Here is an 18674-nt window from a genome sequence, read left to right as displayed (position 1 = left end):
ACATATCTATGAACATAAAGGTATTATATATAAATGCATAACGCAGTTGACTAAAGAGTGGCCAGTCTAAAAAAGTTTAAAACTAGGAGTTTTCCAAACAGCTGGATTTTGCTTTGCTTATGTTTTCATCACCTTCTAAGGCTATTACAATTAAAACTTCCAATTATTCAATCACTCAAACTCACTCAAGTTAAAGTAGGTATATAAAAAAAAAACCTAAAAAAGGAAGATCTAAATAGCCACGAGCTCTTGTCCTAACAGTAATATATACGGTGAATGTGTGATTTATGCGATCGGCCGGTATTGGACCAACAAATTGATTCAAATGCTATGTATTGGACTGTTGCTGGCCGGTCGGACTGTGTTTTCGGATTTTCTTTGTTCTATTTTTAGGAAGTTTTAGGTTTTGTTCGAATTTGGAAGTTCGTTCTATGGTTATTGGTTGCCTTTTAGATCTAGTTAGATGATAAGTTCTTTGCAGATTAGAAAGATGTATTTCACGGTACTTTTATTAGGCCACTTGAGTCCTTTGTTTCCGATATTTGTTCTTGCTTGTGGTCTTTGCTAACTGACGAGTCCTTGCAAAATGCAAGTTCATGACACAGTTGAAATTCTTTGGTATTTGACCTCTGTTCTTTGATAAGTTTATGCAGTATACCTATACCTACATATCGATAACAAAGTCAAAATTCTAGATTACGCCACTGCAGTGTGTAAGTTACAGTCGCAAGTGTAATGGAAATCTATAAGCCAAAATAACACAATAGCTCACTAAAGGTCATCGACCCATTCGATTAAAACAATCCATGCAATAAACGATTCTGATACCGAAATATCTTTCAATAGAGGTGAACGACCGAACCAAACTCAAGATATAATAATAGTTATTTACCAAGAAAACTTAGAGGATATCCATTATAAAGAACCTCACGAAGCAGAATACAGATTCATTTGAGAAATTATGTGCGCAATTGAACGTGAACGAGCTAAAACGGACTTTGTACTAGTAAATTGATGGATTATGAAAATTCCTTTAATATTCTTAGTGAGGCTGAATATCTAAAGTTTGAACTTCAGCTATTGGCTTCGGAGAAATGAATTTCACTTTGGACTAATGAAAATACTTTGATACCACCCGGATGAGCGTCAAAATTTTCGCCTTGTGAATATTTAAAAAGTCTAAGCCACTATTTATTAGGATTTTCGTGGTAAGCCTTGGAATTTGGAGTAATTTCGTGGTTATGGTTGTTTTGTATCTTTTAGGATAATATTTATCTTTCTAACTTGAAAAGGTTTATATTTAAACAATCATTTTCTATTCAGGTATTTTGTGTCTGCGTGAATAGGAAGACGCTAGATGCAGCTCACTTCCAACAGGTATCTGTGGAGAGGCCTATGTTCAGCAGTGGACGTCCTATGGCTGAGATGATGATGATGTGAATAGGTATACAATTTGTGGATAATTTATCCCGTGGATCTAAATCACAAATTGACAGATTTTGTGGTCTTAAAAATAACGGGCTAATTAAAACCATAATTTTCCCAAGGTTTCAAACTCTTTAGTAACCCCAATGGCATACAAAACCACACCAAAACCCTTCAGAGATTACTCGAGAAAACAAAGATAATGTTTGAAACCTCATTGATAATACAATCTGTGTACATTTGATCCCAACTGTTATTTCAGGTCCCTGTAGGCCACGGTCCTAACCAAGCCAACTTGGAAATAATAATTTATTCATGGTGTCTTAGAGAAAGCCATCATAATTTGGTGGATGTCGGTTAGGGGGTGATTTCGTTGGGGTATTATTAAGGTGTTTTATCTCGAAATACTGAAAAATATAGAACGATGTAAGTGTGGTGAAATAGTGGTGAGTAGTGAAGTACTGTATGAGAATAAAGAACTTTGAATTTGAGTTTAGTCCTAAAAGTTGACCATCAGTTAAGCCGATGTTTGGCCAATTTTTTTTTTTTTAGTAAATCTTGGTTCCAATTATCGTTTTCAGTCGGTCTGATACAGGCTAAATACCTGATCTTTGTAATGTGTGTACTACATAGTGACTTATGAGTACCTACTTAACAAATTATTATTATCGGCCGACTAAAAAAGTTTGTAGTGTGTGCGTACTCTTAAAGGTATTTAGTGAAGAGTCCTGCAAGTGAGTCTTAAATCAAGTGCTCCATCAATCAATCTCACTTAGTATTTACCGCAGGATTCCCAAAGGAAAATCTATTTTTGCAACGCCTAATGCTTAAATGCAAAGGTTATAGACCAACATCTATTATTAGAAACACAAATAAACTTAAGCAAAATCGTCTTTGTTAAATTTCCATCCACTTTCTATATTAAGAGCGAGTTTATTCCTCAAACGCGAAGATTAACCAGATAACGAGCATTATTCCACTCGTATGAAAGCCGCATCAAACTCCAATTTCTAGCTAAGATAGTGTTATGTCAAAACTCCCCTTGTTTTCATATAAACTGTGTATTGTGAAAAGCAATGTTTTGTCGAGAAATACCGAGACGGCGGAGCTTAAGTGGGCGAGTCGCGTGAACTTTTACAAAAGACTTAGTGAAATATTCATATTTGTCGTGCCAACCCTAAGCGCTAGGGCTGCGCTCTTACGATCTTTAAACATTGTTAGTCTTTGAGCGATGTGTAAGGTTTAATTGAACAGGCTGTTTATGTTTTAAGCCGTTGAGGTGAACGGTGTACGTTTCACGGGTTTCAGGAGAATAATTTGTTATTATTATACCGGTTCAGCTTTTAATTTTGTGCGGTACATCGTTGAATTTCAAATTAAGATGATTGCTCGATTATGGGGAACGGTATTTTGTTGCTTTAAAAATGCACGAGTTCAGCTTGGATGTTTTAAACCCTGATAAAAAAGGGGGAAACTTATATGTATGTGTACGTGTTTTTAGGGTTCCGTACCCAAAGGGTAAAACGGCACCCTATTGTCCGTCCGTCTGTCACCAGGCTGTATCTCATGATCCGTGATAGTTAGAGAGCTGAAATTTTCACAGATGATGAATTTTTGAAAACTAGAATTGAATAAATACTTTGGGGGGCTCCCATACAACAAACGTGATTTTTTGTCCGTTTTATAAATAATGGTACGGAACCCTTCGTGCGCGAGTCCGACTCGCACTTGGCCGTAGTATATAGGCAGTATAATCGGGATATTTCCTAGAAACAGCAAAATGCGGTTAAAACAAAACAGCTAGTTTGTTCATCACAAATTTTTCAATTTTCCATATTTAATTTCATGTAATTTAACCCTTCTATGTATGAACTCAATACCCTTATTTCGATGTTTACTCTTCAATCATAAACCGAATGATCAGATTTCCATTTGCTTTTATGTTTGTTTGGTTTCGATGTAAAATTAATTGATTTGTCCGATGAGCTCATTCGATCTTGTTTGGCTAAAGGGTTTTGAATTTTGAGAGAGGTATAGTTCGACAAGGGTATTATAGGATACATCAAAAGTTTTGATGAGGTTATCGGCTTTTAATAGGTAAACAATTATTATTAAGGATAGGATAATATTAGAGCGTTCTACTAATAGATAGAACGAGTAGGTATGGGGCTCCGAAAGTAGATATATTTTCAAGTTGTCAACGAGAATAATATACAGCAAAGAAATATCATTACATGTAGTGTGTACACCAATGTATTATTAAATTTACCAGTAACAATACATACCCTTTTTTGATGTTTTCCATTCAAATTATGATTATCAGCATTGACAATAAAAATTATTTTGCTAACGTGTACCTAAACTATTACTCAGTACAAAATCTGTTCTAACCAAGTTCCACCTCAGCCAATATTCGCACTCACGTTATGATACGTTCCACCAGTCATTCCTACACGATGAATGATTTATCAGTTCAACGAACGAACGGATGAACCAAATGGCGCATGCTTCGGAAAAAAATAAAGATATTTTCTATGAAACTCCGTGAGGATTTCAGCTTTGAATTTATTCATAAAGAAACTTTTTTTTCGTATAGCTTTATAAATGTGTTGACGTAAACATGTATCTTATTGATATTTTAAATGGAGCCAAATATGAATGGGTTCGCTTTGAATTCGGTTGCCGGTTTTGTGAAAGTATTTTGTTGGGAGTTTTGTATGTACCTTGTGTATAGAAAAATAAAATGCTTAGCACATAAAATATTTGTTTCTTTCTGGAGCTGTTAAGATAATAACCGGTTACATAATATGTGACAACGGACTCCATACTATTTTGCTTGATAGCTATGTCTTAGATAGGACTTAACCAGTTTTGACAGAACTTAAGCTAGTTTAGCCAAGGCATACTGCCTCGTCGGTCTAGTCGCATGGCTTGAGTGCTTTGCATAGGGCGTCGGGTTCGATTCGCAGGTCGTTTGGATATAGCTTTTTCTGAAGACTTGAGTCTGGAAGTAGGCGATATAGATACACAGATGCATAGAAGAACACGAAATAAAATTAATCATCATCAAAATTGCACTAAAATGATTTCGTTCTGTAAAAATAACAGCAAGTTCTGAAAACGCTGACACAAGTACTCACTGTAGTGGTGTGTAACTTCAGACTACACTCGATTTAACTTGAACTTCGTCTGCTATTAACAGTTTGAAACTTTGAAATATCCTTGTTGATAGATTTCTAAGAGTTATTTTTAGTTGTTTCGGCGGTTTCAGTATTTGTAAGACGTAGTGCTAACTTGGTTTGGGAAGCATATTTTTGCAAGTTGGTATTTAGTTTTTATTTTATTACAACGGCTAAACGAACCTTTTCTTATTTACGCTTAATGGGCAATGTTGTGATTGTCGTACCTTTGCCTTCCAACACTAAGGCTGCAGAAGAATCATTAAATGTGTGTACGGAGACGTAGGACATATTATTAAATGTTAATGTTATTTTTTAATGTATACAAATTCTACCATTTACTGTTCTATTTCATAAGCATCTTCATTATTTCAGCCAGTCGCCGTCGACTGCTGAGCGTAGGCCTCACCCAAACCGTGCCCAACGAATACCAACTATCCAACTAAATAGCTCTTCCATTTGTAGTTTGCAAACATCATTGAAGGATCTCATACGCTAGAGGTTAAAGATATTTAAACAGTCTTTAAGAATTCGTCATCACATACTTCTTCGATATCCAAACCGTACTTGAAACATGTAAATACCCTAAGCCTAAAGATCCTTCAACCCGTCTCCATAACCCTGAAGTGTTCATCTATAAACGTCAGTATCAGGTACATCCATCCGCTGAACATCTACTATCAACTGGATATGTCCAAACGGGCGAACAACGACGAAATTGCCTGTCCTATCTCGGAAAATAGATCTGTACTCTTACACACTTTTAATGCGATCTATACAGACCTTGTGTCAAAGCAATAAGGTTGAGTTTCCTTTGTGGGGTTCTGAAGATAAGTTGGTACGATTGATCGTATAATAGTTTGCAAAACAGGGTGAATTTGTAATAGATATGCCAGTTTGATGTGTGAATCGGGTTCGCTTTGTTTTTATTTAACTGAATTTTGATAGAACTGTATTGATTTTATCAGCCTTTTAGTGAAAAGTGGGTGTTTTATTTTTGGTTGTTCATTTAAACTAGGCTTATGTGTTTATAACGTTAAATAAATTTTTAGTATGAATGATAGTGAATTTTAATCTCCTATTCTGTAATTATATTTAAAACTGCCGGATAACTAGTTAAAACTAACATTTTGTGAAAATGAAATCAACTAAAACTTTTTGCTAGTATTAAAATGCACATATCGAACAAAAATAAAACCAAATTACAGTAGCAATTTGTAATACCGATATTTTTCATTCTAATAACAAGAGCCACGACAAAACAAATAAATATTTAAAACTCCGTCTTACAAACAAAAGAAGTCCGCAAACAAAAGTGCGCTTTGAAAACCGAGAAAAAAAACGAACTATTTATTATCTATACTCATTCAGGGAGAGCAATTATTTTCTCGAAGCCCATCTCTTGTTTTTCTCGATAAAAAGTCAGGAATCAGTAACAGGGATCGAGACGAAGCCTGATAATTGGACTGTCAAAACACCGACAACTAGTCGTTAGATTGTTTTAACTTCACGTCAAAACTAGGTCCGCCATCTTGTTTTTTTAGTTTTGTGTTAGAGAGCCTGTTTTTCATTTGTTTTTGGATGGTTTTAGGCGGGAAAGGAGTTTGGTGGATGAGTTTTTTGGTTATGAGTGGTTTTAGGAAATGAAAAGGAGTTTTCATTAGTTTAGTTTTAGTTTATGATGACAGAGCTAAATAAAATTGTGTGTGTTACTGCAATTTTTGATCATTTAGTCCACCCGATACCTAGTCACTCTCTGCGTCTTTATAATGGCATTATCACCTACATTATACCTCTATACTTTTATGATAATTCTGTGTATAGAAAGCTCCACATTATAACTATATTACCCAGATATTTAGCATCAATATGTCACCATATTTCAGTTTACGTAATAGGAGATTAACCTTAAAGCGTATTTTACGCCACTCATAGTTAATTTAGCGTAAATTCAGCGATAGCTAACTAAACACAATTATCGTTAACATCATTAAAATACCATTATATTTGCGTCAGTCATTTGAAGTTAGACTGAGTGACATTTTAATTATGTTATTATATTATTTATACCAAAACATTGAAAGTGGCTGTCGAGAGTTTCAATTTATACTTCCTTTGTGAAACATTGCAGTGCTACTGTCATTTCTTAGAATTTTTCGTAAAGTTTCCGAGTTTGGGTAAATGGTAGGTACGCAGGGGATATTATTTTACCAGTGCTGTATAGGAAAATGTCTATGTTTATTACCTAAATTGTATGTTTCTTAAAAGTATTGGTTTGTATAATTTTCTAAGCGTTTGACTCATAGAATTGTGGCCTTGTAGACTCAAGACGTTTTTCCCGAATTTCCGAAACACAACTGTACATCAAGATTGACCATTTTATTTATTCATTATGAGCTTATTAACACCAGTGAAAATCTTCACAAAAAAAATAATTTTACAAGAAATCATAAGCAAAGTAAAATGTTTTGAAGTAAGTACGTAACTGCTAACTTTGAAGCACAAGTTAAATTGACCTTTGGTTGTTACACGTCAGCAGTTAAGTGTACTTTTTCAGCTACCCTCTTAGATATGATTTACTTTTCAATTACAGACTTGCTTGTTAATTTATCATCGTTTGTTATAAAATGTTGAAATATATTTTTGTTCAGTTTTTCTTCTTTCTTGGCAGTTTTCTTGCTCATAAAATGTAGGTTAGTAGAACAGATCATAATTAAATGTAGAGAGAAAACATAACGTACTTACTTGGCGACAACGTCTGACGCTGTACAGTTTTATTCTGATAGTACTCGTATTATATTTTTTCAAGATTTTATATCTTAATTTATTTAAGTACGTGACCTATTTACCTGTAAGGTCATTCTAAAGTAAATTAAACAGTTAAACACCATGATGTATATTTTTACCAGCACCCATAAAGTCTATTATGAATTGCAAGAGTAATCGATAAGAGCAAAATTGCATTAAAAGCCCGGGTTCAATTTGCGACGGATCTCTAAAAATAGCATCGATTAAGCGGCAAATCCCATTTAAGCCCACATTTGACGATGACGTAGGTGAATTTTTACCATGATTAAAAAAAAATTGCCACAGACTGCAGTTTCAGAAATGATAATAAAAGCTTGTAAAAATAAGGTTGTTCACCCAGGATACTGCGTGCCTACAGGCACTGAGAGCAGTTGTGGTGAATGGATGTTCCGGATAATCGCGACGGAATCCGGACATCGTCACCGCCGTTCGCTGCGGTGCGCGGTGTTGTGTGTGAAACAAAAAAAAACACCGAAATACCTCGAAACTGCTAATAAAACTGCACAAATGCGATCATAATCTGCTTCTAATTTGAAACGTTAGATCCAGATAACAACATACTTATATGAGAAGTTTTTGGGCCATATAGTTACACAAAATGAGTATTTGAGATTTGTGCAAATCCCCAACTTGAGAGCGGCAACAGTGCAGTACTAGACGAATTTGAAACTGCGAGAATGAAACATCATAGTATCCAATAAACATCATCACCCATCCTATTAAACTTACCACCATATGCACCTATTAAATCAATAAATTGATTTAATCGATCGCTTATTGGTCATCTGCATTTGCTACTCTATGCCCAAATGTTCTGTTTCAACCAATTACGGCCACGCGATGCCCCATTCGCGTTAATTTACGTGATTAAACCTTTTTGCTGAAGCCTAATGGCGGATTTTTTTTTCACAATGTCTGTCTAAATTTTCGTAATGTTATTGCTGTTTTTTGGCACATTTTTATTTTGGTTCCGGACAATAACTGTTGCTTTAATTAAGAGTGTTTCGGATTGCTTTTGTGTTTTGATGTTTGTGGGAAAAATGTGTTAGTAAAAGAATCAGCTTTCCGAGTCTACTAATTTTTTGTGATAAAAGCTTTTTCAAATAGAACCAGTAGTTCTTGAGATTAGCGCGTTCAAGGAAACAAACTCTTCATTAGCTTTATAAAATTAGCGTAGTGAACATTAAAGTAAATGACTATATGTAAGTATTGTGTTTCAATTCAAGTGTCAATACTGGACTATATTACGTAGTTAATTGATTGTTAACGACCTCTACGGTTACACTAGCTGTTTAATGTAAATCTTTAACTAGAATAAACTAAACATTTAATACATAAACGATGTTTTCTATCAACAGAAGTACACAGAATACATATACCGACAGTACCTCTTGCAATACACTTTTAATCTTTACGGAAAGAGGGTCACAAACAAGTGTTCCAGTAAAAATATACTTTAGAACTAGCGACGTTCAGCGGTATACTCATGGAGAACAAAATCACTAGCGGAGGTGCCATAGCAGTGCAGTTCGCGGCTCTGGTAAATAAAGGGCTTAAGAAGGAACATAGTCAGTAAGAGTCTCACACTCCCTCACGCTACTAACCCATAGCAGGAAGGGGTCATTTGATGATTTTGCATTAAACAAAACGAAAGGTGTCATAAAGAAAGTAGCGCGCCAAAATGCGGATGAGAAGGCGACGAGGAACGTTACTGTTTTCACCCTTGCAGTCCTTCTTTAGACCTTACCATTTTCGTATTGTAATACCAAAAAATCGTTGACAGATGTCCCAAAGAAGCCGAACGCCTGTTATTTTACTTGTAAGTAACTGATGGTTTTGGTCATACGAATTTGACCTAGAAGAAGGCACCTGACCTACTGCATTATGGCATCTCCACTCATCCTTCCTTACTCCGTGGGTATACAGCACCAAAGGATTGTCGTATCTGAACGAACTGGAGATTTGTAGTAAATATTTTCCTTTACTTTCTTTTAGGTATGCTTTTTATTTTGTTGCGATGTTTCTTGAATGAAGGAAATTAGTTGCTGTGATAAATGTAGTTGGGTATTGCTTTCACATGAAACTTTGTAGTGAGAAGGTTGCATTATGCGAAGTATCCAAATCACGAAATAAAGATGGAATAATTACTTCATAGCCGTAACTTACTTAGGGTAATTTAAGTGTAAATAGCACTGTTAAGATTGAAAAAAAAAATTAACACAATAATATCATAAGATCAAAATATAAAAATCATCGTAAAGCTATCATAAAAATAACATTTAAACAGTATGCTACTATTAAATAAAATATATTGAACAAATATTGTACCTACGTATTTTATACAATGTAACTATTAGAAGCAATTGATTCTGTGCGAGCGAGACTATTGGGCATAGTTCCAATTTCACATTGTTACCGGGATTTTTACAACTCGTTTTACCCCTTTACACCGGGTAAAGGTGTATTCAGATTTTAATAATATTATTGATTCAGATTTTTAAATTTACTTTACCCGACCGTTTTATCGAGATGAATGGTAGTACGCAAATTACAAAGTTCAAGTATTTAGCCGGTATTAGATCGACTGAAAACTTTGATTGGAATCAATGCACTTCAGAATAAAAACGATATTAGGAATTATCTAAATTAATCTTTGAAATGTACTCTAAATAAAGAAATACGTTTAATTAAAGTTCGCTTTATAACTTAAGAAGATTTTTTTAAAACAGATTACTTATAAGTTCCTTCAAAATCCGACGAAAAGTTTTGTATATTTATTGAGCTTTTTATATCCGAGTGTTAAAATATTTTACCATCCCAAACAAAAATGTAAACCGACCTTTGTTAATTGTTGTACTGCAACAAAAAGGTAGAAACAACAATTATTTCCCAAAGAGAAATATTTGTTCTGTAATTAAAAGTGACCCTAATGAAATAGTATCATTAATTAGTGCTTTTTTTTCTTTAAGAAACAAGGCATTTTCTCATTCTGCCAGACTTTATTGTGTTGTTAAATTAACGAGGTTATATTCTTTGTTTATTTTTTTAATTATGGGCTTTCTGGTTTATTGTTAATGTCCTTGTCGAATAACTACGTGCATAGCTCAAAACTGTTTAATGTACTTAGTGCAAAACATAGTTATTATTATGTGTGAAACTTTCACTAACATTTAATTTTATAACAATTTTCAGAACATCATTTACCCCATCAGACGATTGTAACAAGTAAGATGATTCCAACATTTAGAAGTATTTATTGTTGTGTCCTATAAAAGTATTGAAACTCTTTGTCTGACCATTCGCTCTACATATCTATGCCTTCCTAACTCAAGGCCAACCCCTGTTAATCTATCTTTTAACCTGACAAAGGCGGTAATTTATCCCATATTGCGAACAAGGTTAATCAAGTATATCTCAACTGTATAAATTATATTGTCAGTACCCATGCCTACGTGTAATCGTTAGTAAACATCCTGATTTCTCTCTCACCTTGATAGGATCGTAACAGAGCAGAAAGTGCCTTATAAGTAAATTGTATCGTATGTGCTCAGAGATAAAGTTTAAAATCGTTTGTTAATACATTAATAAGATTGTTTACCTCACGCAAGTACTTTCCGGGGCGTGATTTGTAGCGTCAAGCGTTTGCCTGAAGAATAAATTTGTCTGTTCGCAAATGTACTGAAAATGGTGGAGTTACCCCAAAACACTGAATATCTAATTATTTAATGTTGAATAGACTTGGTTTTGTTTCGGTTTTCGATAAGATTGCAGTCTTAATAGTAGTTGGCGAGGTTTTGACTTTAATTAAGTAAGGGTTATTTATAAAGATTGTCTTTTAAACTTGTTGTGGAGCACTTGGTCTTGTGCTGTTACTGTAAAATAAAGTTGATTATATTAAAATTTTCACAACGAAACTTATTCGATATTTGGTTTCACTTGTTCCGTTGGTGGAAGTTTTTTTCAATTTTTAATTGGAAATGCATTGGTATAATGAATCTGCCTCATATATGGCATATGGTATGATTATGTCAATGGAATTTATATAGCACACGGCCTTACATATGGCACATTTGTGCTGACTTAGAACTTAACAAGATGAAAAACAAATTGTGAACAAACTTAAAAATCCAACATACATGTTTCCCAAAAAACCTAAGTTACTCGTATCTCCACTGAAATGTAACGGAATCAATTCAACTCGTAATGTAATGAGTGAGCTTGCACTTAAAGCCACTTGATTGCTATTTCGGAGCTCACTCGGTCTATTATTGGTTTGTTGTGTCTACAAACAGATCAGATAATCTCCTCCTTAGAGGGTTCGACTTACTTAGGTAAATATACCTGGGTTTGTAAATTTTCAACTGTTTTGTACTTTGCTTTATTATCGTTATACATTTGAGATTGAGAGTACAAATCCGATCATAGGTGTGTGCTTATTGTTAAATATTTCGTTTTCTATATTCATTGTTGTTTATACTTTTAATATAATATATTTTATTTGTATTATATCTACCCTTTATTTTTACATGCAGAGAGCCTAGAAATTGATATGGATGATTACATTATTTATTTAATCACTCTGCGTACTATTTAACAATTATCAAATCTATTTGCGCCTCATCACTGCTGAATGTAAAGCTAAAGCTATATCAGCACAGACTTCAATAAAAACCTAGTACATACTTTACAAGTTTCTCCGAAAAACCTATTAACGAAATACAATCCGCCTCACAGGCGACCCTATATATCAATGACAAGGTAACTCTAATTCCAAAGCCTTACCGAACCGTATTTTCAAAAAGACCATTTTCAAACTTCGAATGTTTCTTAGTAAATCGAAATGCATTGCCGTGCTTTAGTGCAATTCCGCAGTTGCGTCGTGGAAAACGTTTGGAGAAAACACGAAAATTTTCTATAGAGCAACCGAAGTGCTAAGACTTGGTTTGAAATGGACTGGTGCCCTGCAACTTAGATCGAGTGCCAAGCATTCAACGTAGTATGAATAGTGCATGTGCAACTTGATTTAAGTCAAAGTTTCCGCACAAAATAAACAACAGATTCACATTTGAGGTGTGAGTTGAATATATTTTATTACTGTAAGGTGCTATTTTGTGAAGGTAACTGCGGTATAGTAAATTTAGTTTATAGTTTAGTAAGACACATTAAGGCCCGTAGTATTGCATTATAGAAGAAGTGGACTTTCTACTTCTTTCTGACCGTATTCCAAAGTTATTTGGGGGCGGTAAATAATTGTACCGAGAAGATGGTGTAAAAAGCAGTTTCCAGGGGACGTGGGTAGAACCGTGGCGAACAACTACTTAGATACATATTATATTGCATGGTTATACGTATAACACATGTTGTGGGTGTAATCCCTAACAGTTTGCGGAATAACGCTTGATATTGGAAAAGGAAATTATAAGAATATGCTCTCTATATAATAAATGTTTGCTTTCCTCGTAAAAGGTTTTATTTTATGGCGTAGGTCGTAAGTGAACTTAATTGGGTCGACTTTCCTCGTCATATGATGTAATAGGGGAAAGTTTTGTGAAATTGAAGAGTAATTTTTAGAATTTAGAATTTAATTTAGAATTTTTAGAACTGGACCTGACAAACTTGAAACTGCAACAGGCACTATTACGGACCAAAAAGAAATATGTGAAAGCTTTAACTCATACTTCTCAACCATTGGCTCAACCTTAGCAAATATGATTCCTGAAAAATTTAAAGAACATCAAACCTTAGAAGAGAATAGACCAACCGATAAAACGAAATTACAGTATTTGAAACCAGCAACAAGGAACGAAGTTATAACTATAATTAATAATTTGGACTGTAACACTGCATCGGGCATTGATGGTATAAGTACAAAATCAATCAAATGCGTAAAGGACATTATTGCCACAGAACTAACTACCTGCATTAACTATTACATGGCACATGGAATTTTTCCCAACGAGTTAAAAGTTGCAAAAGTAGTACCAATTCATAAGTCTGGATGTAAACTCGACCCGTGCAATTATCGCCCTATATCAGTCCTCCCGGTGATTTCTAAAGTCTTTGAGAAAATTCTTTATAACCGATTAGATTCATTCCTAAATTCGAAAGGCTTCTTTTACAGTAAACAGTATGGATTTAGAGCACAATCAAATACACTAGCGGCTACAATTGACCTCGTTACCAAAATGAAAACTAAAATTGATCAAAACATGTTGTCCTAGGTATATTCATCGATCTTAAAAAAGCCTTTGACACCATTAGTCATGTCAAATTATTACAAAAACTGGAACTATGCGGTGTCACAGGCAGTGCACTAGAGATTTTTAAGTCATATATGGAAAACCGTAAACAAATAGTAAAAATTGGTAACTACGAAAGCAATCCATGTGTCCTGAATTTTGGTGTCCCCCAGGGATCAATACTCGGTCCCCTAATGTTCCTTATTTATATTAACAGTATTAGTGGATTGGGTCTCAAAGGAGATATCTCCCTATATGCAGATGATACGAGTCTCTTTTACTTTGGATGCTCAGTCGAAGCCATGATAGCCGACGCTCAAAATGATCTTAATCTATTAAATGAGTGGTTTCAGTCAAATCTTTTAACTATTAATATTTCAAAAACTAATTATGTTATCTTTGCGGCAAAAAATAAAAAGATAAATAATAATTTCGAACTTAAAATTAATGACCAACTACTTGAACAAAAACCTAAAGAAAAATATCTTGGACTAATCTTAGATAGTAACCTAACCTGGAAGCCACATCTAGAAAAAATTCAACTGAAACTAAGAACACTAACAGGGGTCCTACGCAATATAACAAATTGTCTTCCTCGAAAAGTACAATATCTTATCTATAACTCTCTGGTGAAGCCTCATATCGATTATCTCGTCGAAATTTGGGGTACTGCAACGAAAACTAATTTGGATCCAATTCAACTAGGTCAAAATAAATTGATTAAAATTTTATTCAACTATAAATTTCGGACATCTACTAAAAAGGTATACGAAGAAACAAAAATAATGAATATTAAACAAACGTACATATACTACACGTGTATTCTAATACGTAAAATATTAAATAAGGAAATCCACTCTAACATAAAATTCGTTACTAAACAACAAACCCGAAAGATCAACCTAAGACGTGCTAGTTACTTAGTTACCCGTCCACCTAGAACTAACTATGGGAAAAGAAACTTGGAGTTTGAGGGTGTTACAATTTATAATAAATTACCATCAGAAATAAAAAAGAAAAAAATATGTCCGATTTAAAAACTACTAAAAAGTCACATAGTTAATTCATACAAATAATTTACATAAACTAGATAAAAAATTAAACACACATGTAAAGATACATAGATTACTTATTACTACATATATAGATAATATATTATATCACTAAATATTATTTGTAATTACTTAATTAAACCAATCAAGAAACAAATAACTCAAAAAAAAAGAGAAAAAAAAAAAAAAAAGGGAAACATAAATATATATATATATATATAAAATATTAAGTAAACTAAAAAGACTTAATAAAACCATACTATACAAACATAAGAGAAAAATAACTTAATACTAATATGCCATCAATGCCACATCCAGTGTCTGCAAACCTGCTTCATGCATCTATGTTGTGATTTGGTTCAAAAAGTTTGTGTGTTGAGTTTACTGTCAATCTACCCACATTTTTGTATTTATTTCTTTTTGTTTGTGTTATTTCTTTATAGAAGTACCTACCTTTGTGCGCTCGAATCATTTATGTTAGTTTAAAATATTGTTTCTCAGTAAGTGAATTATGTAATTCTTTATGAGAAATAAAGTCGTTCTTAAACCAAAAAATTTTCATGCATGTATTTGGTTGAAAAGTATGAATGTTAGATGATTTTAAACGTCTGTTTGTTTAGTGTGAAGGCGTTTTAACGAAATAATGTAACCTTATAAGTACATAGTTAAGATGGTATTCAGTTGACAATTGTGAGGCTGCCAAACCCGATCACGCAATTGTTTTTTTAACTTGACCTAACATGCTTCTATGAAACTGTGTAGGTACTAGGCAACTCGATACCTCTTGGTAAGACTGGTTGTCAGAATTTTTGACGTTCGAGTATCCTGAAGACTGCCAATATGCATGATTTGTTTTGACGTGAACAACACAAACAGTCCACATAAAATAACTCTTCCTCCACAATATTTCTAAATTCAGCCAACTAAAACTGTAAACAGTTACGAATAACAAACGGGTAGAGTATAACATAAAGGGTTTTCCCACAGAGCTTCGGATAAAGAGATTAATCATCGACCGTGAACGCGGTTAACCGGCGTTTGTGTGAATCGCGTGTGGCGTAGCTGTGGCGTAGCTGTGGCAACACGTAGTCAATGCATGGAATTTTGAAGTTTCGCTACAATGTTTGTAAATCAAAATATTTGATTGAAATGTGGGTTGGCTGGTAATTTTGTGATTGACTTGTAGCCAACTGGGATTTATGCTGTGTGGTGTTGCAAAATATACATTTATTGTATTATAAATATTTATAGTATTTTGTGAATGATTCAGTGCATTTTGACTGAATAGTGTACATAGAATCTATAGGTTCGCATGTTTGTTTCTCAATCACGATTCAATAGCTTATCGGATTTTTATAAAACTTTGCCGTTATAAAGTTTATAGAATTACCATTCCTCTTGGAACGTTTTTAAGGCTGCGTTTGGAAGCAAGTCAAAAATATTATTATCTTTTACGAGTTTCTTAAAAAAATATTTACTTGTATGTTCATATACGTATTGGCAATCACAGTGTTTACCACAAGAATTTCTGACAAAAGACTAATTGCTCTCTATCAAGAATTTTATATTAAACTACATCTCCAACAAAACAAAGTTGAACAAAAAAATCTAAGCACAATACAGAACGCTAGTGATAAATTTTCGCTTTGCCGCGTCTGAGAATTTTGTGGTCTGTGGCATCGGGGCAAAAACGCACCCTGACTTTTATATATGGCTGAAGATTTTTCCTGAACAGCAAGCGTTTTATAGGTGTTACGGGGAATATTAGTTACGTGTTCCGATGAATTTCTTCACGTAGACACGTCCAGATATAGACGCCTTTTTGTGTCAAAGAGATGCTGTACTCTGTTTGGCGTTTGAGATTCCATGGATTTTTTTTGTAAGTTGTTCGATCTACTTGGAGTATTTTATGGTGTTTAGATTGAAAAATGCATTAAACACCGTCATCATTGTAGTATGTTTAATGCAAATTGCAGTATTTATTTTAATCAACTAAACACTAGCTGTTTCTCCACGGTTTCACCCGCGTCTCGGGGAAATTTGGTCCCGCACCCGCATAAGATATTGCCTGTATTACTCGGGGATAATTTAATCTTTCAGTAGTTTCAGAGCCTTAAGAGTACAAACAAAAAATGTTTCTAATTTATAATATTACTATAAGAAATACAGATGATGTTTTAAGTGGCACGTATTTCCAAAATGTTTCAAATACGTCCCACCCACAACTCTGCCCACCCAGTTAGCGTACAAAGGCGTGAAGTTACGAGTGTACGTAAAAGCGGTAAACCTAGCAGTTAATTCGAATAGCCATGTGAACGTGCGATGTAACTTTATTTGACTTTTACTGCCGCAGCGACATCTAGTGGCTGCCGCCGAAACTATTTATTTTATAGCGCGAATGACGTCAGTGCATGTGTTCTGTTAACGGGGTTGCAATTTTTTTGTAGTATGATAAAAAAACTTAAAGAATACTTTCTACTATTACAATTGGGATTGTCTTTCAGTGTATGCTTTACAATTCTAAACACTATGGTACTCATAGACTGATGGTGAAGATGTTAAATTGTTTCTGACTTCTTATAAAGGTCCCAACGATTTTGAAATGAAAGTTAATCTCAAAGTGGTTTCCAAAATAAAATCGAGGTTCGGCATAAAATTGATGTCACCTTTTGACTAACTATAGAATTTCAACAGCCAAGAGAACTTGCAACTTATGTCCAAACGCCTGCAAACAGTGGATTCGCGTCGACGCCCACATTTTTGTTTGCGGACAATTTTGGAATTCAACTTCTTGAAAGCACAACCCTATCAAAACTTAACACAACAAATGCATAAGTAACCCTGTTAATACTGGCATGTTTACTCAGCAAGCATGCTCGTGTTGCGTGTTTGACTTGCTGTGAAGCGAGCGTGTGACGTGTTGCGTGCTCGATACGTGTTCAATCACTTATTATGTATCAGTAGAGGAGTGGTGTAATTGGGTGGTTTGCTCTATAATGGTCTTGACATTGAGACTTGTAATTTGTGGCAGGGTTTTGAACTATGTATCTAACTTTTGCCGTTTCGTAAGCATTGGCAAAATGGATAACTAAAAAAACTTGCATGTAATTTTTAGCGTTTTATAAAAGTCCATAAAATTGATATCTAAATTAAATTTTATTATTTTAGGGACAGTAGGTATATTATGAGCCTAAAACGATCTGGCCAGTATGTATCAGACAGAAAAACAAAATCATTCACGGCTACCTTCAAAATAAATTGTCAACTAATCGTCGAACAAACTACCGTCCTACAGTTTAGTCTTTAGCTGTAATGTACGGAACGTGTTTGTATTGATCTTATTATTTCCGAAACATTAATTATGCTATTTTGTAATTGACATTGGTTATAGACTCATAAGCAACGCGACAACGTAGCTCAAAAGTCCGTTACTTAAATTTTATTTCGTCTTTGTTTCAGATGCTAAGAAAACTCAACGAAAGCAGTGATGTGTGCTCAAAACAGTAGTTTTAAGTGAAAATGCTAAAAGTGTCAATTAAACTAACATGAAGATGTATAGAAAGTTGTTCTGGACGCTCATACATGGCTTCGCTATGCTGCCTACTATTGCTATAAGGGGTAAGTTTTTATACTTCAAAATAATTAATTAATATTAAAATGTTTGCACAAGAACTGTATTATATTAGCTACCATCGACAGTTTCGCTGAACTGCAACGGATAAAAAGTAGCATATGTAACACTGAAAAAAATTGTCAAAACGTACCAGACGTTCTTGAGATAAGTGCGTTCAAGCAAACAAACAAAGAAACTGTTCAACTTTATAATTATATTGGTATAGACAAACTTTTTTTCAACTAATCCTAAACCTCACACATACCTTCTCGTACTTGGTATATAATTCGTAAATACCAACAATTTCTAAAACTCGGTCAATATTTAACACACGTCTCAAAGGACCCAAATTCTCGTA

General features: G+C 34.1%; 1 protein-coding gene across 1 annotated transcript in view; it reads left to right on the top strand.

Moving 5' to 3' along the window:
- LOC110384298 (limbic system-associated membrane protein) overlaps positions 1-18674 on the top strand; it is a 135526-nt gene that overhangs the window by 24283 nt on the left and 92569 nt on the right. Inside the window, exon 2 of the mRNA XM_064039008.1 lies at positions 18163-18321. Within this exon, the coding sequence (XP_063895078.1) occupies positions 18249-18321 (73 nt within the window). The 5' untranslated portion in view covers positions 18163-18248. The remainder of the gene's footprint in view (positions 1-18162; positions 18322-18674) is intronic.

This window comes from Helicoverpa armigera, chromosome 17, assembly GCF_030705265.1.
Source record: "Helicoverpa armigera isolate CAAS_96S chromosome 17, ASM3070526v1, whole genome shotgun sequence".
NCBI lineage: Eukaryota > Metazoa > Arthropoda > Insecta > Lepidoptera > Noctuidae > Helicoverpa > Helicoverpa armigera.
The sequence above is the reverse complement of the archived record's forward strand: the minus strand, read 5'-3'. Positions and strand labels throughout refer to the sequence as shown.